At 39.7% G+C, this 22,795-nt stretch overlaps 1 protein-coding gene across 1 annotated transcript; it reads right to left on the bottom strand.

Moving 5' to 3' along the window:
- Window positions 1-1,225: 1,225 nt before the first annotated feature.
- LOC110913270 (heterogeneous nuclear ribonucleoprotein A3-like) lies at window positions 1,226-2,120 on the bottom strand. The gene is made up of 3 exons (XM_022158114.1): window positions 1,912-2,120; window positions 1,301-1,839; window positions 1,226-1,239 (listed from the first exon to the last, which is right to left on the bottom strand). The coding sequence occupies exons 1-3, from the start codon at window positions 2,118-2,120 to the stop codon at window positions 1,226-1,228; spliced, it is 762 nt and encodes a 253-aa protein (XP_022013806.1).
- Between the last annotated feature and the right edge of the window lie 20,675 nt (window positions 2,121-22,795).

The raw sequence follows: 22,795 nt of genomic DNA on the forward strand, positions 1-22,795 counted from the left end.
ACATACGGGGTGCATATAAAGACACATTGAGATATTTTAAAATATATTAGGGTGTCGGAAATATTATGAGGATGTCTGTTTTACCGAGGGTTGTTATAGTTAGCCACGTGACCAAGGAACTGAACTTTACGCAACCAGGACTCGCACTTCGAGAACTTTGCGTACAATTTCTCTTTATTAAGCAGCTCAAAAATAGCTCTTAGATGCTGCTCGTGCTCTTCCTTTGTCTTTGAATAAATCAAAATATCATCGATAAACATGATCACAAATTTATCGAGATATGGCTTGCAGACTCTATTCATCAAATCCATAAACACTGCCGGCGCGTTTGTCAAACCAAACGGCATAACCAGGAACTCGTAATGTCCATATCGAGTTCTAAAGGCAGTCTTTGGAATACTTTCCTCTTGTAATCTCAACTGGTGATAACCTGATCGAAGATCGATCTTGGAGTAAAAACTCGAACCTTATAGTTGATGGAACAGGTCATCAATCCTTGGCAAAGGATACCGATTCTTAATGGTCAACTTGTTCAGCTCACGGTAGTCGATGCACATGCGGAAACTACCGTCCTTCTTCTTGACAAACAGCACTGGAGCTCCCCAAGGCGAGAAGCTTGGTCTGATAAATCCCTTGTTCAAAAGCTCCTGAAGATGTGTCGACAACTCCTGCATTTCTGAAGGTGCAAGTCGATAGGGTGCCTTAGCTACAGGCGCGGCGCCTGGAACTAAGTCAATGCGGAATTCGACTTGTCGCTGCGGCAACAATCCTGGCATGTCTTCGTGAAAGACTTCAGGATATTCCTTCACAACTGGGATATCTTCCAATTTTGGCTCAGCGGATTCCTTGTCCACAACGTGTGCCAAGAAGGCAACACATCCTTTCTGCAAACACCTTCGAGCTTTCAAACAACTGATGATCCATAGGGGCGTATCGTGCTTCTCTCCATGCACTACAATTGTCTCCCCATTCGCCATCGGGATGCAAATGATCTTCTCATGACATATGATTTCTGCTCGGTTGCTGGACAACCAATCCATTCCAACTACCATGTCAAAGCTTCCCAACTCGACGGGCAGAAGATCAAGCGAAAACTCGTGCTCCCCAAGTTCTATCACGCAACCTCTAATGACTTCATTCGCTTCTACTAGCTTTCCATTAGCTAGTTCTATCGAGTACGGAATATCTAGCTTACTAGCTACCAACCCAAGCATATTATTAAATTCTAGGGATACACAGCTATAATCGGCACCAATATCAAATAGTACAGATGCAAAGCGTTGGTTGATAGGGAACGTACCAGTGACTACGTTCGGATCTTGGCGAGCTTCCCTATCTCCGATGTTGAAAACCCTTCCTTGAGCTTGGTTGATCTTTGGGCATTCTCTCTTGAAGTGCCCCACATCTCCACAGTTAAAATAACCTGGTCCCCGACCATTACCATTTCCGTTACCACCTGGATTGTTGTTCGCTCCACGGTTTCCACTACCAGCTTGATTCCCAAAATTACCACGACTATCATTACCGCCATTTCCTCCTTGAGGGCGGTTTCCATACCCATTACCACCACGGCTATTGTTTCCATTGCCATAACCTCTTTGACCACCACGACCAGTACCAGCCCAGCGTGTCTCCTTCGAATGGCCAACCTTCCCACAAGACTCACACTTCCTAACTCTGCATTGGCCGACATGATGGTACTGGCACACATCACATTTGGGCAAAGTGCCCATATACCCTTTTCCTTTATTTTCAGCACCACTTTTGACCTCAGCTGGTGGGTTTGTCTCTTTCTTCTTGTTTGCACTGCTGGTGCCTTTCTTGAAGTTTGAGAACTTCCTTTTGTTCTCACCGGACGACTCAACGTGAGTCTCCTTCTTCTTCTGGTCAGAGATTGAGAACTTGTTCAACCTGATCGCCTCTTCGATTAGTGCTACACTCAGATCAATAGCCTCGGTGATTGTAGCAGGCTTCGACGTTGTCACCATACTCATGATTTGGGGTGCCAATCCCCAAATGAAACGCTCGACGCGCTTGAACTCCGGCTTAACCATATAAGGAACGACGCGGGACAAGTCGTGAAATCTCTGCACATATTCAGCAATCTTTGGGCCATCCATCTTGAGGTTCCAAAACTCAGTCTCCAATTTTTAGATTTCATCCCTTGAACAATATTTCTTGCGCATGAGTTCCTTCATTTCATCCCATGACATGGCATAAGCAGCCTCTTCTCCCAAGGTCTGAACTTGGAGATTCCACCAGGATAGAGCACCGTCTAAGAACAATCCAGAGATGTAGGTGACCTGGTGCTCCAGCGCACACTTGCTCATCCTTAGCACAGAATCTGTCTTTTCCGTCCATCTGACAAAAGCTACAGCACCCCCGGTGCCGTCGAAATTCAGAGGCTTACAGTCTAGGAACTGCTTATAGGTACAGCCTGTATAAGCAACGTCATTCACAGCAAGCATTAGCGAACGCACATGGAATATCCAAATGTAACGTAATGTGTCTTTAGAGACTTAAACATTACCATGAGGTGGGTTGTTTCCAGAGGTACCCCCGCTATGTTCAGAGCGCAGGGCCTCGTGCTGTGCTATCGCTTGTGAAATTCGTTCTTGTAACTCAGTCTCTGTAGTGGGCAATCGAGTTTCTCTTCGTGGAGGCATCTTCTATAAGAAGATTGCGTCGATCAGGTCATAACAAGTATAGTAAGTACATAGCATGCACACGTATTAATGTCTATCAACGCAAGTAAACACATAACATCCCAATTATAACGTAAACAAGTAATTCAACAATGCATGTAATGAGAATGTTGCGATTGAGCTTTCATATATCAATGACCACAAATACAGTTTTACATGTTCTACAATATACCATACATCAAAAGGGACTACAGGGTCACATCACCCTTGTCCAAATCGTCTATCAACTACAACAGTCAAAAGTCAAAAGGTGGTCTTCAAAAAGGCTGTGCAATCTGGGCTCAATAGCTACACTCTCACCAAAAGTATGCTACCTGTATAAAACCAAAAACTACTATGTTGATGGTGGAGGAGGAGGAGGAGGAGGTGGAGGAACGAAAAGCAAACTACGCACATGCGCTAACTCCTCCTCAAGAGCATGAACGGTACGCAACAGGTAACTAATCTGCTGCTCCATAGTAAGAAAACGAACGTTAAAATCTGGGTATGGCAGAAGTGGAGCGGGTGGAGTCGCGAACGGTGACTGAGAAGGACAAGGTGGAGGACGTGGAATCCTCTCTAACTCCATGATTCTACGGCACAACTCCTGCTGGAGCTGTAACGACAAAAGCAGATCATCCCTCATGTAACCCGTGTAATGTGAGGGATGGTATGGATCAGACACAAGCATCGTGTTGGGCGGAAACCAAATCAGTGGCTCGCCCGATGGTGTAGTAGCAAAAGGAGCAGTATGTGAAATCTGTGGGATGAAGGGAAAAGCTGCCGACACAGGAGGAATATGACTGGGCTGCTGGGAAAGCTGCCGACACAGGAGGAATATTACTGGGCTGCTGACTCGATGGACCTTCCCCTGGACGAGGTGGAGGGATATCCTGTAAAAATGTGATCGGCAGATCGGTGCGGTGTGTGTCAGACACATGTGGGTGAAACGGGGCAACGTCGATAGGTGCATGAGTGGGTGCAGGTGGGGGAGTAACAGGCCTAACAAAAGGAGGCGAGTCATCATTGTCCTCTATCCACCCATTACGGGTGAATGCATAACGGGGATCTATCTGGGCAGCAAAAGGTGCATGGTCAACAGGTGCAGAGATCGGGTCAGGTAAAGGTGGTGCAACTACTGGAATGTCAACGGGTACAGGGTCATGCTCGGGCAGAGGATCGTGAGCAGGTATAGGCTCGGGTGCAATCATAGGCTCAGGGTCGGCTGGTGCTAGCTCAAGATCAGCGGGTATCGGCTCGAGATCAGCGGGTACATCAAAAAGCTGATCATCAGGAACGAAGTCGACCTCATGCTCAGGATCAATGTCGGGGTCAAACTCATCATCAAACTCAAAGTCCTGAACAGGTGCAGCAGACATAGCGGTGTCAGAATCAGAATCAGTGGGATAACGCTGCAATCCCAGTGCGTGCAAAGTAGTAGATGACACGGACTCGAATGAATCAGGACCAGAATGGTCAGATGAAATCTCAATGATCGGGATCTCAATAAGCGGAACAGCAACGACATCATCGACTGGAGCTCCATCACCCTGGGCACCCTCTGGGAGGCCCTCAATAAAAAGATCGATGTCATCGTCAGACATGGCATCAAGAGGCAGATCCTCGAGAGGAAATGCAGCAAGAGGAAGAGGAGCGGGGATCGGAACAAGAAGTAGATCCTCGCCAGGAAAACCATCAGCTAGCGGTATAATGTCGCCCAGGTCAGGTAAAGCAAACAGCTGAAAATCATCGTCATCGCTACTCTCAGTGTCAGATGTGAAAACCTCAGGGTCCGGGACAATCTCATCATCCGAAACTATGGCCATAGGGTCTATAGTATCTGACAGCTCACTCTCAGATGAGGACATGGTGTCTGTAACAAAACAACCACAACGTATGCACATAGATCAACAATCATCAACTAAGCATGTAAGCAGTAACAATGTAAGCATGTATTCATCCTAGTCTTCCCAGACTATCCCACCTAGCCTCTCAGATTGAACTACCTAGCCTCCCAGACTAAACCTCCCTAGTTTCCCAAACTGAACTACCCAGTCTCTCAGACTGATCTCCCAGTCTCTCAGACTGTCCCCAGCTAGTCTCTCAGACTAACTCCCCAGTCTCTCAGACTCAATTTCCCCAGTCTCTTAGACTGAACCGCAAACATAAACTGTGAAATGTATTTTGTTCCCTTTGTTTGTAAAAATGTTTGTTCCCTGGATCTGGATGTTTTGTGTATGCAATGTAAACATGTTTGAAAACATTTTCGTGAGAGCCCTAATGATCGTAGTCTAGACTCGAGAAAGAATCCTAGTTCGCTACAATCGAAGCTCTGATACCAAGCTGTCACACCCTGACTTTTGCGAAAGCGTGATTATTGGTGTGACTTTCTTAATACCATAACATTCAATCAAAACAACGCTATATGATAAAAACCATAAGATGTTCATCCATTAATTAAGTTGAAAATAACATAACATACTTGTCTGAAGCGTCGACACCAAATTTAAGTTACAAACCACATCAACTTTTAATGAGTTCACAAAGACTCGACAGAAGAACTTAAACAAAACCCGAGCTTAGGACCATGTATCTCGTCCAGGAGTAAGATACATCTCCTAAACCCTAAAGACTTGGATGACATCTTTTATTTATGACGCAGCTTGAACATGCAAACACCTGCCAGATCCACGTAGTTCCCTGAAATACATGTAATTTGAAAACATTAACAAAAGTTGAGCGAGTTCATGTGTTTGTATATGAATAAACCTTTAAAGTATGTATGTATGTATGTATGTATGTATGTATGTATGTATGTATGTATGTATGTATGTATGTATGTATGTATGTATGTATGTATGTATGTATGTATGTATGTATGTATGTATGTATGTATGTATGTATGTATGTATGTATGTATGTATGTATGTATGTATGTATGTATGTATGTATGTATGTATGTATGTATGTATGTATGTATGTATGTATGTATGTATGTATGTATGTATGTATGTATGTATGTATGTATGTATGTATGTATGTATGTATGTATGTATGTATGTATGTATGTATGTATGTATGTATGTATGTATGTCCCTGGTATGTAGCAATAAGGAAAAACATATCACCAATGGTTTGCAAGGCCAATGGTATGTGTGAAATGGTGCAGGAAAACTCAAACCTAGCGGAATTTTGCCACGGCATTAGTATGTGGACATAGTCACCACATGGGCCACCCTGGTCCTCATGGGTGTAGGCTCGCTACACCCAAATAGATCTATCACTCATGTCCCTCGGTCCTACAATGAGGATTAATGGCCTTAAGTGTTATACCCACCTTTCACATGATCTAGCAGTAACCCTCCTTAGCTAACCATACCATGTATAAAACGTTTGTAAACAATTGTAACATGTATTTCACCCCCGAAGTTATAAAACTGAAAACAGTTAAAAGAAAAGGGGGACATGAACTCACAGTTTTGCGTCTTTTGTGCTCGCAACTCAAGTCTCCTCAGCAAACACGACTCCCTACAATGTACTAGGGTCTATTAGACGAACGGGTCGTGCCTTGCCTTAGTATTTACGTTTTTGAGTTACGTTTCTTTTTCGTCTCCAATATTATTCCAAGTTATAATTTCTTGTTAAAATAATGATTATTTTAACTTTAAATTATATATAATTTTTGGAATAATTGTTTAAACAATATTTTGTAATAATACTTCTCAAGTATTTATTTTTGTATTTCCTTCCCAAGGATGGGGGTATCTTATATATGTATTTTCGTATTCTTGTATTTTGTAGTTTTCAAAATAATATATTTTCAAGTCCCATTTACATATAAACTTATTTTGTCCAAAAATAATGTATTTCAAGAAAATATATATTTTTCTCAAAAATCATATATCTTCTAAATATTGTAAGAAAATATATTTTTACTTCCAAAAATAATATATTTTCTCCTTGTCGAAAATATGATATATTTTGTAACAATAATAAAAATCATATTTTCATTTCTTTCGTATCCAAAATAATATTTACCAAAAATATATTTATAACGGTATTTTCCGGAATATTTTGTAAGTTACGTTCTATTGTTCGGTTTCACAATATTAAGTGCGTAACTTATATATATTTATTCCTTGTGATTTTGGTATTATTTTGGATTGTAAATTCTTGGTATTTTGTTAAGTTATATTACTTTAAATCCTAAAATAATATAACTACTACACAAAGTATACAAATAATCACACACAATGTGTAAATATATATATATTCTAAATACATATTTATCCATTTTTATTTATAAAAACCAACCTCCAATATTTGTATTTTTGTAACAAAATCTATGGCAAAGTTTGTATTGAAAGACATAGTTAAAAATTCACTTGTAAATATTTGTTAGAAAATATTTTTCTAAGTCTTTGTATTTTTAGAAAATTTTGCCATAGTTTCCACTAAAAATGGAGGTGTCCATGCTATCAAAGCATATCTTTTTCTTTTTAAAATCATCACAAACAATCAACAATCAACCCTAGACATCCTACACTTACCAAGTGCCAAAACAATGCTACTCACATGATAATCATGAACTTGAATTTTCATAAAAAACTTGTAGTAACTTGGTAGTGTGTTTAGTAGGTTTAGTTACCCTTTAAAGTGTGTTCATTTCTTTAAACATCTCATTCTTAAAGAATGTAAGTGTTTACAACTTGTTAGATGATTTTTCCAAAAATCATTCTCTTGAATTTTTCTTGTAAACAATGTGTTCTTATACTTGTTTCACCACTAGAAACATGGTTAGTTTCTTTAAAAACAATGTTTGTGTAAATCTTGTTATTTAACTTGGTTTCTTTGGAAAACTATTTTTGTAATCATCCACATTTATGTCTAGTAAACATGTTACATACTACATCATTCACAAAAATCATTTTCATTTTTCAAGTTCATGAAAACAATAAGCATGATGATCTTGGTCTTTCACAAGATCACCACCTTAACTTACTAGATCATGTGTTTAATCACAATCTAGTAGGTTTCCTTATGATGTCTAACATCACTAACACAAATCATCAATCATCAAGAAACAAATCATCACAAATCAACATGATTTCATATGTTAATAAGCTTATATTAGAGATTTATGATTATGTCTTTTAGTGTTCATCATGTTTAACAATGTTCATCATCTATTAACCAACAATATATGAAGTAACAAAGCGTTATGAGGGCCTTACTACTAGCACAAGGCTAGGGAAGAACACAAGATGATGGTGATGACAAAGGTGTTGGATAAAAGCAATTGGGAGAGGTCCTTCAAGATCCAAGACCACCAAGCTTCATTAAACACCTTCTAACACCTTGAGTACAACTTGGAATGAACAAATGATGATGATGGTGTTGTGGTTGGGGTTCGGCTGAGAAGAAGAAGGGAGGAGAGGGAGAGAGTTGTGGTGTGTAGTGTGGTGTGAGAATGATGAGTTTCATGTCCTCTGATAACCATGTAATGCTATTACCCAATGGTTCATATGTTCATTAAGTACACTACACAATCTTCATGCAATCTAAGGAAGATCAAGAGAGGATTTAGCAAGAGCTTGAGAAGATTATGGTGGGGTCACATAAGTGACCGTCCACTTGGGGGGGGGGGGGTCTTGGTTTGGTTTTAATGGTAAGTTAGATTATATAGTTGGAAGTTAAGTGTGATGATTAGTGTTTATGTGTATTGGGTGTTATATAGTGTGTTAGGGTGTTCGGGGGTCATAACTAGCTCAGAAACATTAAAACAATGCTTCTAGTGTAATTTTGGTGTTTCGGGTAATGTCCGGTTGTTCGCTTAGATACCGGTTCGTTAAAGTGTCAAACTATTCCGTTTAGTGATCTTTATGTATCCTTTTGTGACAGTTTTAATTCCCGACACTTAGGAAAGCATTCAGGACCATTTTGTCATATTTTTGCATGTTACAAACTTGTTAAAATGCTGAATTTTGCTGAAAAATGCTGAATTCGGCACTTTAAGTGGGTTTTAGGCACTTTCCGGCACTTAAGCTATCACCTAGTGAAGCAGTTTTATGATCCTTACTTCCCTACACACCATACTAGTGTAGTACCTTGTCTCTAGCCCTTACGGGGTCTCAAAACACTGTTTGTCTATGTACTGAACATCGTCAACATTTTTCTGAGTTATCCGCTAACTGTGCTTTGTGTATGTCAATAAAGTTTGCAAGTGATAATGAGGTGACATTATGTAATATGTGATGCACATGTAAGTATGATGCAGTAATCAGGAAGCAATCATTTATAATTTAGCACAGTCATTAAACACTAATCATGGTTAATTAAATTGTACGGATACCTGGATTTTTTTGACGGTTGTCACAGTGGTGGCGGAGGTGGAGGTGGTGTCGGAGGTGGAGGTGGTGGAGGTGGTGTCGGCATGTGGTGGTGGAGGTGGTGGTGGCAGGTGGTAGTGGAGGTGGTGTCGGCAGGTGGTGGTGGAGGCGGAGGTGGAGGTGGAGGTGGAGGTGGAGGTGGAGGTGGTGGCGGAGGTGGTGTCGGAGGTGGAGGTGGAGCTAGGGTTTTGGAGCAGATGGATGTTTTGAAGAGGGAGAGAGGGAGAAGAGGTTGGCAGAGGTTTGAAGACATGGGGAAGGATCTGCTTGGGGAAGAGGTGAGGCAGAGGTAAAAGCTCTGCAGATCTTCAAGAAAACAAACAAGTTGCAGGACCCTTATGTCTGCGCACGTCTGCGCGACGCAGACATAAGTGCTCAGAAGAGCTTTTGGCCAAAAAACAAACACCACCTTAACATTTTTGTCCCAAACCTCTTTGTAAACTTAGATCGGACCTTTAGGAACCTTATTCTGGCAAAAAAAACGTTTTTTCAGCGACCGGAGATTAACGACGTTAGGGTTCTGTTAGTCAGGGTCCAGTGGAGGCCAATATGTTAATAGTTGGGACTGCCAGTGGTTATTTTTTAAGTTGAGATTTTTGGCGGCCAACGACGACTAGTTGAGATTATTTAAATCCAATATTCCTTTGACGGTAATATGTGATGCACATGTAAGTATGATGCAGTAATCAGGAAGCAATCATTTATAATTTAGCACATTCATTAAACACTAATCATGGTTAATTAAATTGTACGGATACCTAGATTTTTTTTACGGTTGTCACAGTGGTGGCGGAGATGGAGATGGTGTCGGAGGTGGAGGTGGTGGAGGTGGTGTCGGCAGGTGGTGGTGGAGGTGGTGTCGGCAGGTGGTGGTGGAGGTGGTGTCGGCAGGTGGTGGTGGAGGCGGAGGTGGAGGTGGAGGTGGTGGCGGAGGTGGTGTCGGAGGTGGAGGTGGAGGTGGAGCTTGGGTTTTGGAGCAGATGGATGTTTTGAAGAGGGAGAGAGGGAGAAGAGGTTGGCAGAGGTTTGAAGACATGGGGAAGGATCTGCTTGGGGAAGAGGTGAGGCATAGGTAAAAGCTCTGCAGATCTTCAAGAAAACAAACAAGTTGCAGGACCCTTATGTCTGCGCGCGTCTGCGCGACGCAGACATAAGTGCTCAGAAGAGCTTTTGGCCAAAAAACAAACACCAACTTAACATTTTTGTCCCAAACCTCTTTGTAAACTTAGATCGGACCTTTAGGAACCTTATTCTGGCAAAAAAACGATTTTTCAGCGACCGGAGATTAACGACGTTAGGGTTCTGTTAGTCAGGGTCCAATGGAGGCCAATATGTTAATAGTTGGGACTGCCAGTGGTTATTTTTTAAGTTGAGATTTTTGGCGGCCAACGACGACTAGTTGAGATTATTTAAATCCAATATTCCTTTAAATAGTGCTATGAATGATAAACTATATATACGCTCCGACATATATCATCGTCGATTGGGGTGTTACAAGATGCTAGTATATGACTTTTTTAGTCAATAGGTCCCTCAACTTTCATAAATCTTAGATGATGCTTATAGATCTAAAAAAGACGAACTTAATTAAAATATTTGAAGAAATACATGTGGCTTTGTTTATCTTTATTCATATTTTCATATATTTCAATCGTGTGTTTAGTTTAGTTTCTATAATTTTGTTTTCAAAACTATTATGATTGTTTCAAAATCTTTTCCAGAGCATCCCAACATATGTTTGTGGGCTCACGTGGAGGAGAATAGAGGATAAGCGGCTAATGTGGAGGAGAGAATAAAAAGAGATGATTTTATAGAAAAACACCAAATAACTAATTATGTATATTATGTTTTTTTTTTTTTTTTTGAAAGGTAAAATTCAATTAACACAGGCAAGCCGAACCCTCAACAAAAACAAAGGGACGGACCAACCAAAAATTACAACATATACAAAGGAGAAGAACACCAATCGCTCCAAACTAAATTCTTATGTTTGGACCTACATTTTAACCAAAGGAAACCTAATGCTTTCGACAATCTCTATACAACACCCTTTACCATCTGAAAAAAAAAAATTCATTACGCGCTTTCCAAATGCACTAGCAAGTGACCATAATGATCCCTCTTACGATGTCCTTAGCTTCCAACCCAAACCTGAGACCATTATGAATATCCAGAAGGTCCCCGAACGAGAACACAAAAATTGGAGGAATGTTGAGCCAATCACTGACTTTACACCACACCGTATCCGCAATTCTACAAGACGTAAACAAGTGATCAACCGATTCAGTTACCTCGCCATAGAGAATACAGTCTGTCGATTCCAACGGGATGTTCCTCCTCGCCAAAGCTTCTCTTGTAGGGATCCGATTAAGGTTCGATCTCCAAATGAATATTTTACATTTAGATTGAACCCAACCACCCTTCCACAGTTTAAGAACTTGATCCGAATCCGGGGGTTTAGCAAGCAGCGATTTAAATGAAGAAGTAGAGAACTTCCCAGTTGCATCCGGAGCCCACTGCCATTTGTCTCTATTACCCGAAATTCGAACCGAACTCAGCTGAGATGTACAGTCCGACAATTCCCTGGTCTCATCAATACTCAGCACGTTTCTGGCCCAACACCACCTCCACTGCCCAGCCGAACCCACATCCGGATCCCTATCCGCTACCCAACAGCTTTTTTTAACCTCCAAAGCAAACAGTCTTGGCCACCTGAACATGAGAGGAATCTCACCGAACCAAACATCTATCCAGAACCTGATATATTCCCATTACCCAGGACTCCTTTGAAATAACTGTTGATTCTTTTATCATCAATAAGCAACTTATTTTCTAACCCCATAATGTTCTTCCATACCCCAGTTAAAGAAGGATTACACGGAAAATACGACCATCTCCTAGATTTACCATGGCAAGCCATAATAACTTTCCTCCATAGACTCTCATCTTCCCGCCGGAATCTCCACAACCATTTAACCAAAAGAGCGTCATTAACTGCTTTGAGCTTACTAATCCTGAGACCGCCAAATTTGATCGGCTGCGTGACATAATCCCAAGCAACCCAGTTCGTTTTCTTCACTTCGTCTGAGCCACCCCAAAGAAAGTTTTTCATGAGCGATTCAAGTCTCTCGACCACTTTGACTGGAACCTTGAAAATGGAGAAGTAATAGATAGGCAAGCTTTCGAGCACCAACTTGATTAAAACAACTCGACCTCCAATGGAGAGAAAACGAGTTTTCCAATTAGAAAGCCGATTCCGGAAAATCGAAATAATAGGATCCCAATTACTGACTCGATTCATGTTGGCACCTAAAGGGATGCCTAAATATTTAAACGGGAAACCCGCTTTAACACAACCCACAATTTCCGCCATGCTCGCAATCTCCACATCTTCAACACCCACCCCAAAAAGATTTGATTTAAGAAAATTTATTCTCAACCCAGAGCAAGCATGGAAAACACGAAGAATTCTAGCGACCATCTTGATATTTTCTAACGACCACTCTCCCACAATGTGTCACACCCCGATTTCCACACGTTTCACCGGTGGGCCCGGTGGGGGATTACCGTGACGTAGTTGGCAACAATATAGTCAAACCACACAAAATTTAAATGCACAGCGGAAGCATAAAGATAGATATATTTCAACCAACAAATGTAATATCCAAGTATCACAAGTAGTCGAAATAATCCACAGGGGATCAAAAATAAAATAGGAAATAATGTTCAACAGATAGTGGCATCCAGGCTTGCGAGACTCTAACGATGCTAAGGAATGGCCAGCCTATTTCGTGTAGAACCTGCATTTAATCTTTTTGAGGAAAATACGTCAGTTTACACTGGTAAATACATTCAACCGACACTTTTAAAAGTTTAATAAAATTGATTTGAATGCACGAGGCACAAACTTTTATAACTTGGGATAATTAATCAAATTTAATCTTGTAAAAGAATTACATGTTCGTTATGCGTTCAGTCGCCCGGTTCGTGTCGGGTTTAAGGTTAATTAACACACCACATAGTATAAAACCGCGGTGGGAGAACCAACGGTTATACCTTTATAATTATGGACACATTGTCGGGTGTACGCCTACACCCGTGTGTCAAAGTCGTGGCCATTTCGTAAAATGATGCCAAGGATATCCGGGACATGGTCATTAAACTCCCAAAGGCGTAAAACAACAAAACCAAATTTTTAAACGGGTCACATTGATAATACTCAACTACTAATGAGTTAAGGTTAATTGCCCGACCAAGCGGTATTGTATATACCGTACCCCAAGCCCGTATAAGGGAAAATAAGTTAAAGGTATTTACCTGAGCAAGTATTAACCACAACAAGCAAATGCAAGTATCTTTTACTGGTCTCCTATTCTAGAACGAAGGTTTATAATAACCTATTAGAATCCTAACGGGTCTTTAATTTAGCCTAAGCTTAGACCGGTTAGTTTCAAAGGATAATGACGGTTTAATCGCATGAAATGCGAAAACCGGGAATGGAATGTGGTTTGGACCCAACAAGTTCGGAGACTTGTATATTATGGGTAAACTAAACACATTCTGGGTTTCGAGATAAAAACGACAAGGTTTGACCCGTTTCGGCTAATTTATGTAAACTAGTTACATAAGCTGAACCGATCGCGTAAATGGTGTAACGGGTAACCGTAAGAGTCCTACACAGGTTTCCTAAGTTAATATGCCCCAAAGAGGTTGTGGTATCAGTAGGATACCTTCCATATGCCCACAACGAGTTTAATCCCAATATACGCCCCGTAGGGGTATTTTGGTCATTTTAAAGATTAAAAAAGAGATTTCCGGGTTATACAGGAAATCTGGGTTTTCTGACCAGGTTATAAAGTTCAAAATACTTTATTTATTATTTAAAATCAGTAACAACTGGATTCGTGTCAAATACCATGTAGAACTCATTTTATGTTCGAAAAGGGTATATTCGGTATTTACCGAATCAACGCCATAACCACAGGTTATGAGCAGGTTAAAAATCTTTAAAAATCCCAAAATATCATATTACAACAGGGTGTAAAAGGTTGGGTGTCGAAATTTGGGTTTAGATAGGCTTTATGCTAATTGCGCCGATTAATCATTAAAGTTTTCTTAATTGCGCTATTTAGCATAACTCCTATTTTAGACCTCGGATTGACATGAAATTTTTGGGACATGTTTAGAAATCAGTAACTAAGGTTATTGTCCTTTCACATATCCAAAATTCTCGTTTTAAGGTCGAAAGGGCATTATGGTCAACTTTAAGCATATAACGGAAATGTGTAAATGACTCGGACAAACAATGAACCAGCCACAGAGGGTTATACCATCATGTAACCTGGTCCTAAGAGAGTCCTAAGGCATATCTAAAACATACCAAATCGGGTCAGAACTGAAGTCAAAGCGAAAGTCAAAGTTTTGCGACTTTCGGTTCCGAACCGGGTCAAAACAGTAAATGGTCAGATCAAACAAGCTTAGACCAGTTATAATACTTATTATCAAGTTATATGAGTGATAAAATAGGTTACATGCCATCTACATTGTTAATTATGCATTAAATCGAAAATTAGCATTCTGTTGACTTTTTCTAAGCAACTTTGACCCGTCATTTGGACTAGCTAGAGTGGGAATCAGAGGGCGCCCTTTTTGGGGTTTAATACCCACATAATTACCAACATATAACTACCTTTGATTCGACTAATCACTGGACCATTTGTGATTAACTGTTAAGTCAATCATTAATTACGACGGATTGACTTTTAAGCAATAACTAAGCAAAAACTTAACTAAGAAGGGTTAAGCATACTTACTGAAGTCTAATGGAAGATTAGGAATGCTTAGGGAGGACCCTTGAGCTCCAGAAAGCTTCACAATGCAGAAGGAAGGTGTGATCTCAATGGTTGCAACCTTGTGGCCTTTTATAGTGTTCTAAATCCTCCAAGATGGTGACAACTAAGTCTATAGGGTGATCCAGATCATTTACAAGTGTTTCCTAATGTCTAGGAAACGTTAGGGGTCGCCCATGTTGCTGTAAATATCTTACTATGTCGGTTTGACGTTTATAACAGCCAACAGCCAAGCTGCTGTCGCTGTGCATCCCTTACGGACCGTAAGGCAAGGCCCTTGCGGTCCGTAAGCCTTTGACAGAAAAAAATTTTAACCTTTCGCACCTTACGGACCGTAAGGCAGGACCCTTGCGGTCCGTAAGCCCTTGTCAGAAGCAAAAAAAAAATAATCTTTCATGCATTGAACAGACAACTTGTAGTGCAAGATTTCTGGTCATGAATTTTCAGTATAATGCCTTTAACCCATGCTTGAACAGTTATCTACCCTATCATGTAGAATCATTGGTTTGCACAAAGATGGGATTTATGAACGAAGGTTTAAATTGCAATATTTTTCTTAGGATCCATTCTTGCAAATTTGGCATCCATCACTTTAGTAATCACCGGATTAAAGGTATACTAGATGTTTATTAATCATGCTTAGGGTCTTGGGATTTATAATGAAGTCGCTCAGAGGTATAAATTAACATGTCGACATGATCAAAAATCCTACCATACATCTTTAACCAAATCCAGGTTTACAATATTTTTGTCGTAAGTGACACGTGTCGTTTATTTATTGGACACAAATTTTCGAGGTGTTACACAATGAGAGCATCATCCGCATACAGCAAGTGAGAAATGACTAGGCCCCTATTCGGTAACTTTATCCCTTTTAATCTACCCACTTCGCACGCTTTAGCAACGATGCACGAGAAGGCTTCCATTATGATAAGAAAAAGAAAAGGAGACAAAGGGTCACCTTGTCTTATTCCTTTTTGACATTGGAATTCGTACGTTGGAGAGCCATTAACCAAAACTGACGATCTGGCGGAAGCTAGAATACCTTTAACCCATTTAACCCAAGAGGATGAGAACCCCATTTGATCCATCATATCCAGTAAAAACCCCCAATTTACATTGTCATACGCCTTCTCAAAATCAATTTTAAACACAAAAGCTCTCCTACCCGTCTTTCTTAACCAAGACCAAACTTCGCTTAAAATGATAGGGCTATCCAGGATGTACCTTTCCTTGACGAAGGCCGATTGCGATTCCGAAATAACACTCCCGATAACATTTTTAATTCAGCTAGCCAAATTTTAGAAATAGTTTTACTGATAAGCCCCACCAAGTTAATCGGCCGATAATCTTTTAGAAGCACCGGATCCACCACTTTGGGGACGAGAGTAATAAAAGAAGAGCTAGAACTCCTATATATCGTTCCCGAGTCATGAAACTGAAACAATATGTCCCTAAAATCTTTGGAAAACAAACTCCAAAAATGTTTAAGAAACATAAAGTTAAACCCGTCAGGACCGGGAGCTTTGTCGGCCCCATAATCAAAGACAGCCTCTTTTATCTCCTTCTCGGAAAACTGACCCGAGATCCCGCTGGCCAAGTCCTCCGAAAGCTTCTTCAGACCCGGACAAACCAATCTCGGTCTAACCCTCCTATTATCCGCAAAATGATCTCTGAAAAAAGACAAAACTTCCTTTTTTACCTTATTCGGTTTAGAGACCCATCTCCCATCCACCATCAGGCCCGGGATGCCGTTAAGTTTCCTTCTGTTGTTAATAAGCCTGTGAAAAAAGACCGAATTCTCATCTCCCTCTAACGCCCAACGACATCTAGATTTTTGTCTTAGATCCATAGCAGCCAACCTATCGCGATCCTTGATATTTTTTAAACATTCTTCTCTAATCCATCTTTCTTCTTCGCTTAAATCCCTAACCACGGACAGATTGTCAAGTTCTTCGAGTTCTTCCTTATCCCTGATCTGATCCTCCTTCGCCTTTCTAGATTCGGATTTAACCCATCTTTTGATTCTCGATCTAATATGCTTAAGTTTCAAAGTTAAATTCACATCAGCTCGAAGACCACGGTAAACATAAGACCCGACCGCAGATTCCACCAAACTTTTGAAATCCTCCTTACCCAACCATGAATTGAAGAACTTAAAAGGCTTCGGGCCAAAATTAAAACGACTCGTAACCAATATCAATGGACAATGATCAGAGTATAAACGAGGTAACGATCTCAAACACGCGTCAAGCCAAGCTTCAAAAAAGCTATTACAAACCATAATTCGGTCAATCTTGCTTAATTTTTGGAGTTAGGAGCTAGATAAGTGAAACTACGTCCCCTGATACAATATTCAACCAACCCGGCCGAAGCCACAAATTCATTCAAGTCGTTAGCACTTACTCTGTTAAAACCGGAGTTCCTCCTCTCTTCCTGATTTCTGACCGCGTTGAAATCTCCTAAAACCACCCACTGCCCGGATCTCGCCCCTATGATCTCCCTGAGCTGAGACCGCAAGACTTTTTTCTCCGACACACTATGCGGGGCATAAACATTCACTATATTAATTTCCTGGTTGTTACCACACGATATCCCCTTAATCCACAGAAAGGACCTGTTTTTAACCACTTCCGAAGACAGAAAACGGCTCGGATCCCAAACGCTAACCAAACCCCCAGACCTGCCGGACGCCTCCACATACTCCATTTTAAAAATTTTTCCACCCCAAAATTTCTCAATCAACTGGAGACTGATCTGATCCATCTGAGTCTCATGAATAGCGAAGAAAGAAATCTTATGCTCGGACCTAATCGATTTAACCCAGTTGGCCTTGGAAACACCCCCTACCCCTCTAATATTAAGGGACCAAAAATTCATGACTTACCCGCTTGAATGCCTTCTCCGATGATCATTTCCTCTACCAGATCCTTATAAAGATGAAGATCCACCCCCAATTCATTTCCTAATTCAATGGTGAGCTCCGTTTCGCGATTCTCCCTACCCACCGTCGATGAGAGAACATCCTCCCTTCTATTTTCACCTGCTCCCTTTCCACTCTACTCTCCTCTTCGAAAGCCTGTTGCTCCATAACGTTCAGGCCAATGGAAGTATCCTCCTGCGCTCTTATGTTTAAATCCAGAGAATTAGACTGAAATTCCTCCGATTTATCATTACGCACCGAATCTGGCATAACCTTATCCCCTTTCTCAATAACATTATCTTTCCCCAAGTCCACTGGACCATCCTCCCTTCTCCTCTTTTTAGAACTGGGCTCCCCTGGAACCGAATAATTGTTACTTTGGGCTTGGGCCTTTTTTCCTTTGAACATCCTGTGGGGCCTGCCCAATCTAGAAAACACACTGCCTTTCCCACCATGACCCCCCGAATTTCTACCCATATTAAATGCAGCAGGGATTTCTCCCTCCTCGGTATTCTCGAAAACATTCCAACCATTTATTACATCTGGGAATTTCGAAGCCAAGTTAATGGCCGGCTCCTCAGCTTCCCCTCCTTTGTGAACTTTTTGACTTCCCGTCTTCTCCTCTTCCCTAATCAATGGCTGAACCTCCGGCGGCCTTTCTTCCAACTCGGGAGAAGAAGAACCAATATCGCTGTCGTCATCTTCCAATCCATTATCCGAACCAGACTTATCCTCCCAAGAATCGGTTCCTGAAATACAATCCGGAACCCAATCCCCAAGCTCCTCTACTACCCAGACTTTGAATTTTTTGTCTTTCCACATGAGTGTTACTAAATCTCGAATTGGATTGTCGTCCCCGACCAAGACTCCAATTAAATCAAAAGTGAGATCCTTATCTTCGCCGTTCAATGCCGAAGCATGCACAACCTTACCAAAAATTCTTCCTACCGAGTCAAACACTTCGTTATCCATTAGGTGTAGCTGCACCCCCGTGATTTTTAACCAAGCAACACGTTCGAAAGGCAGCGATTGTCCCTTCCAGACTTCACTCCTAGAAAACCAAACTTTAAAATACGGATTAGAGTCTCTAAACACTTGTAACTCTTCCAAATTCTCGAAGATTAATAACATATACAGACCCCCCACATACTTTAACTGAATAAAGGGACCATTAGCTTCCTAAATGATCTTATCCAGCTTAACCAGAGTCTTAAGATCGGAGACTCTAACAATTAAACTGATATCAAACCAATCACCCAACTGTTTAACGAACGAAGAAACTTCTACCGCCTTTTCGTCTCTAACATCAGGCCTACCCCTACCCAACAGGGAGTCCCTATAGGACATCCCCGTGGTTGCCGACTGATAGGAGTTAGCACAGGGACCTCCCCTCCCACCATTGCTAGTATTACCACCATGATGTTGAGAGTAGCCGTTACCAGACTGCCTTATTACTTCCTTATTTTCAGCCGCAAACCTGGCGACATTGACCACCAGTTTATGATTCCCCATCTTAATGTTCTTTATACTCCCTTCCAATACCTTAACATCCTTCACCCCCTTGAATGAGACAAAACCAAATCTATTTCCCAATTTATCTCTCTTCCTAGCCACGTAAACCCCAACTACGTCCCCATAATGACTGAAGACATCCCCAACATCCTTGGAACTACACCGCTCCTGCAGGTTGGAGTCAAAGAATTTAGCTTTATCTCGATAAGGATCTCCCATACTGACGATCACAATACCTCAAAGCTTTAAGAGGTTAATGGGATTCGAACCAATCAAGATAATCTATAACGAGATAGACGCGATTGATATCAGACCTGCTAAGCAATCAAGCTAAGAATCTTGTCACCGACAGCAACAACCAGAAACGACAGAAAGCACGAAAAGCAGAATCGGACCCGGAAAGCGAATGGAAAATACGTACAAGACTGAGATAGGGAGAAAGGTCAAGCCTAGATATGAGGCGACCTCTCACACTATCCCAACTTGGGTACTTCGTCGAGCCCTCCGGCGACCGGAAATTGAAACGACACGAGAGAGAAAGAAATGACTAAGCGTATGTATAGTTTAGATTTTTTTCAAAAACTATTATGATTGTTTCAGTATCTTTTCTAGAGCATCCTAACATCATTGGCGGACACAGAAATTATTTACTAGGAGAGCGAACATGGGTCTTAACCAACATTTCAGGGGGTGCGGTCAGGATTTTTGCCTATAATATGTTTTGGGCTCACATGGATGAGAAAAGAGGATATGTGGCTAATGAGAGAGTAAAAAGAGACGATATTTATTGAAAACGCCAAATAACGCATTATTTGTATTATGTAAGAGGGGGTATTTTGGAGTTGTTTTTGGTTGTGAGAGTAAAGGCAAAGAAGATTTTTTTTTTTAAGCTTCCATTATTGTTTATACTTTAGGAATATAATTAGGGGTGTAAACGAGATAGTTTGGCTTGAAAAAAAGCTCAAAACGAGCTGAAGTTAAACAAGCTTAAGCCCTAAATGATAGGATTGTTAAAAAACAATTTCCGTATCTTTTTACTTTCAAAAATTTATACTTCTTAGCATATGAATAAAAGAGACAACCTGTATGTGCTTCTTTCCAAGAAATGGATATGACATGTGGGACAGTGCCAATATCGGTTATAAATATTTATAATACAAAAGGCTCAATTTTGTCATGTATAAAAAACTATAAAAAGGCATGTTTCTTACTTTCTCTTAAACAATTCCTACAAACTCTTATGACCCATCTTTTTATTCAATTAATTCAATCCATGTTGATGGATCAAGCAACTAATATATAACTTATAGTACAAAAAGTTCAATTTTATCATATATAAAAAGTTATAAAAACCATCCTTTCATCTTCCTATTCAATTAAATATTATCAATATCAATTATCAATTATATTTTTAACATTACCTTCAAACACTCATGTTTCATAGTTTCTTCACAATAAATCCTCAACCCTCGTTTCCTTACCTAACTTATTTAATTTTGAACTTAATTGTATTTACCAATAGAAAATACCAAAAACTTATATTTAAGTAACACATTTTCTCTTTTCTCTCCTGACACAAAACGTATAACATGTCAAAAAAAGTGTAACTGCAGAAAAGTAACACGTGACATGTTGTTGTCCACCCATTTGAGTTTCCTTGGTTTTCTTAATTCATCAATGATTTCTCTCTATAATTACCCTGTATATATATATATATATATACATATATAAGGTAGGGTTCCAGCGTGAACAACCTGCTAAGAGTGAACTGCGTGAACAGATCTGAACCCTTGATTTCCTTTTTAGTTGTTAAGGGTAGGATTGTAATTATATAAAAAATTAGATATAAATCATTATTTTAATAATTGATTTAAGTTACAACTTTCCTAATTTAAATTCATTATCCACATTATGTTTTACTTATTAATAAGATAATAATTATCAAAACAAACAATAAATTACCAGATTTCAATTTTAAATTTTTTTTTCAGATTTCATCACCAGAATTCAAATTTTGATTTTTAAGATCCACGTAACCTTCATATTTCAACGGTATACAATGTGTACTTGGATATAAATAGAACAGTACACATGTGTACTAAGCAGCGTACATATGTGTAATTAGCTACATAATACATACATAGAAACAACACATGTGAAATTATTTTATATTTAACAAATTACAAGTTCCATATTGTTTTCCAAATCAAACAAAAAAACATATAATTACAAGTTCCAGTTTCGTAAAAACAATAAACCCAACATAATCGAAAAAACAAAAAACATAATCTTTTACAACTATTCGCCACGTTGTAAGCTGAATCATCCTTATCGACCTCATACGTGAATCATGCTTATCGACCTTCCATCTCCACTTTTCTCGTTAACGACATCTCCTATAATAGCACAAAAAAACTCAGCAACTAATACTTTGCATAATTCACAAGTGTACATCAACAACTTTACACATTCAATACACAACAAATATGACAAATTACAAAAACAGATGCTATACACATGTCTACATCGCATTAAAATCAGAGCAAAATCAGAATATACATGTGTACATCGCGTTAAAAACAGAGCAAAATCAAAAAATTGAACAAAAAAAAATTCAGCAACTAATACTTTGTATAATTCACAAGTGTACATCAACAACTTTACACATTCAATACACAAAAAAATCTGAGATATCATAAAAAACAGACGCTATACACATGTGTACATTGCATTAAAAAAAGAACAAAATCATAATACACATGTGTACATCGTATATAATAAGACCCATGTAATAGAAAATGTTCCAGGGGCAGAATTAACCAGATAAGCTCTTTGGCAACAAACCTTTGAAGAGTTACCCACTTACCCGTCCAGATTACCAACGGTATAAAGAGAAACATTATAGCAACCGTTACACATTTTTTATTAGATTAGATGGCCACTTATATTTACTTACAAGTTACATCACATAAGCTAGGCAACTTTGGAATGTTAACTGCCAATTATCACATAGATACGAACCCATAATACAAAATTTTCTTGTTTTCTCAAGAATAAAATAACATTTCCAAAAAATCAAAATACAAGATGCAATCAATGCAAAATGGAAATTACTTGATTTGTGAGAAAGAGAGAGAGAGAGAGAGAGAGAGAGAGAGAGAGAGAGAGAGAGAGATTTATGCAATCAATGCAAAATGGAAATTACACATATACCCTTTTTATATTTAATTAATGGAAAAAATTAATCAAATAATTACCATCATGCCACTCACTTTAATCTCAAGATCATAAACATCAAGGGCCCAGATCAGTTCACGCAATTCACTCTTAGGATTTTGTTCACGTTTGAACCTAATCCTACATATATATATATATATATATAGGATAAGGATCCGTTAGGAACCACCCTTTATTACGAGAACCGCGAGAACCAATGTG

The sequence above is a fragment of the Helianthus annuus genome, chromosome 15 (genome assembly GCF_002127325.2).
Source record: "Helianthus annuus cultivar XRQ/B chromosome 15, HanXRQr2.0-SUNRISE, whole genome shotgun sequence".
NCBI lineage: Eukaryota > Viridiplantae > Streptophyta > Magnoliopsida > Asterales > Asteraceae > Helianthus > Helianthus annuus.

What these genes read in the sequence shown, in the direction of transcription:
- LOC110913270 (XM_022158114.1), bottom strand. Translation starts at nt 2,120, where the DNA reads ATGGATGGCCCAAAGATTGCTGAATATGTGCAGAGATTTCACGACTTG. An exon ending in CTAATCGAAGAGGCGATCAG is followed by an intron (nt 1,840 to 1,911) that starts GTTGAACAAGTT and finishes TGAGAACAAAAG; the next exon opens with GAAGTTCTCAAACTTCAAGA.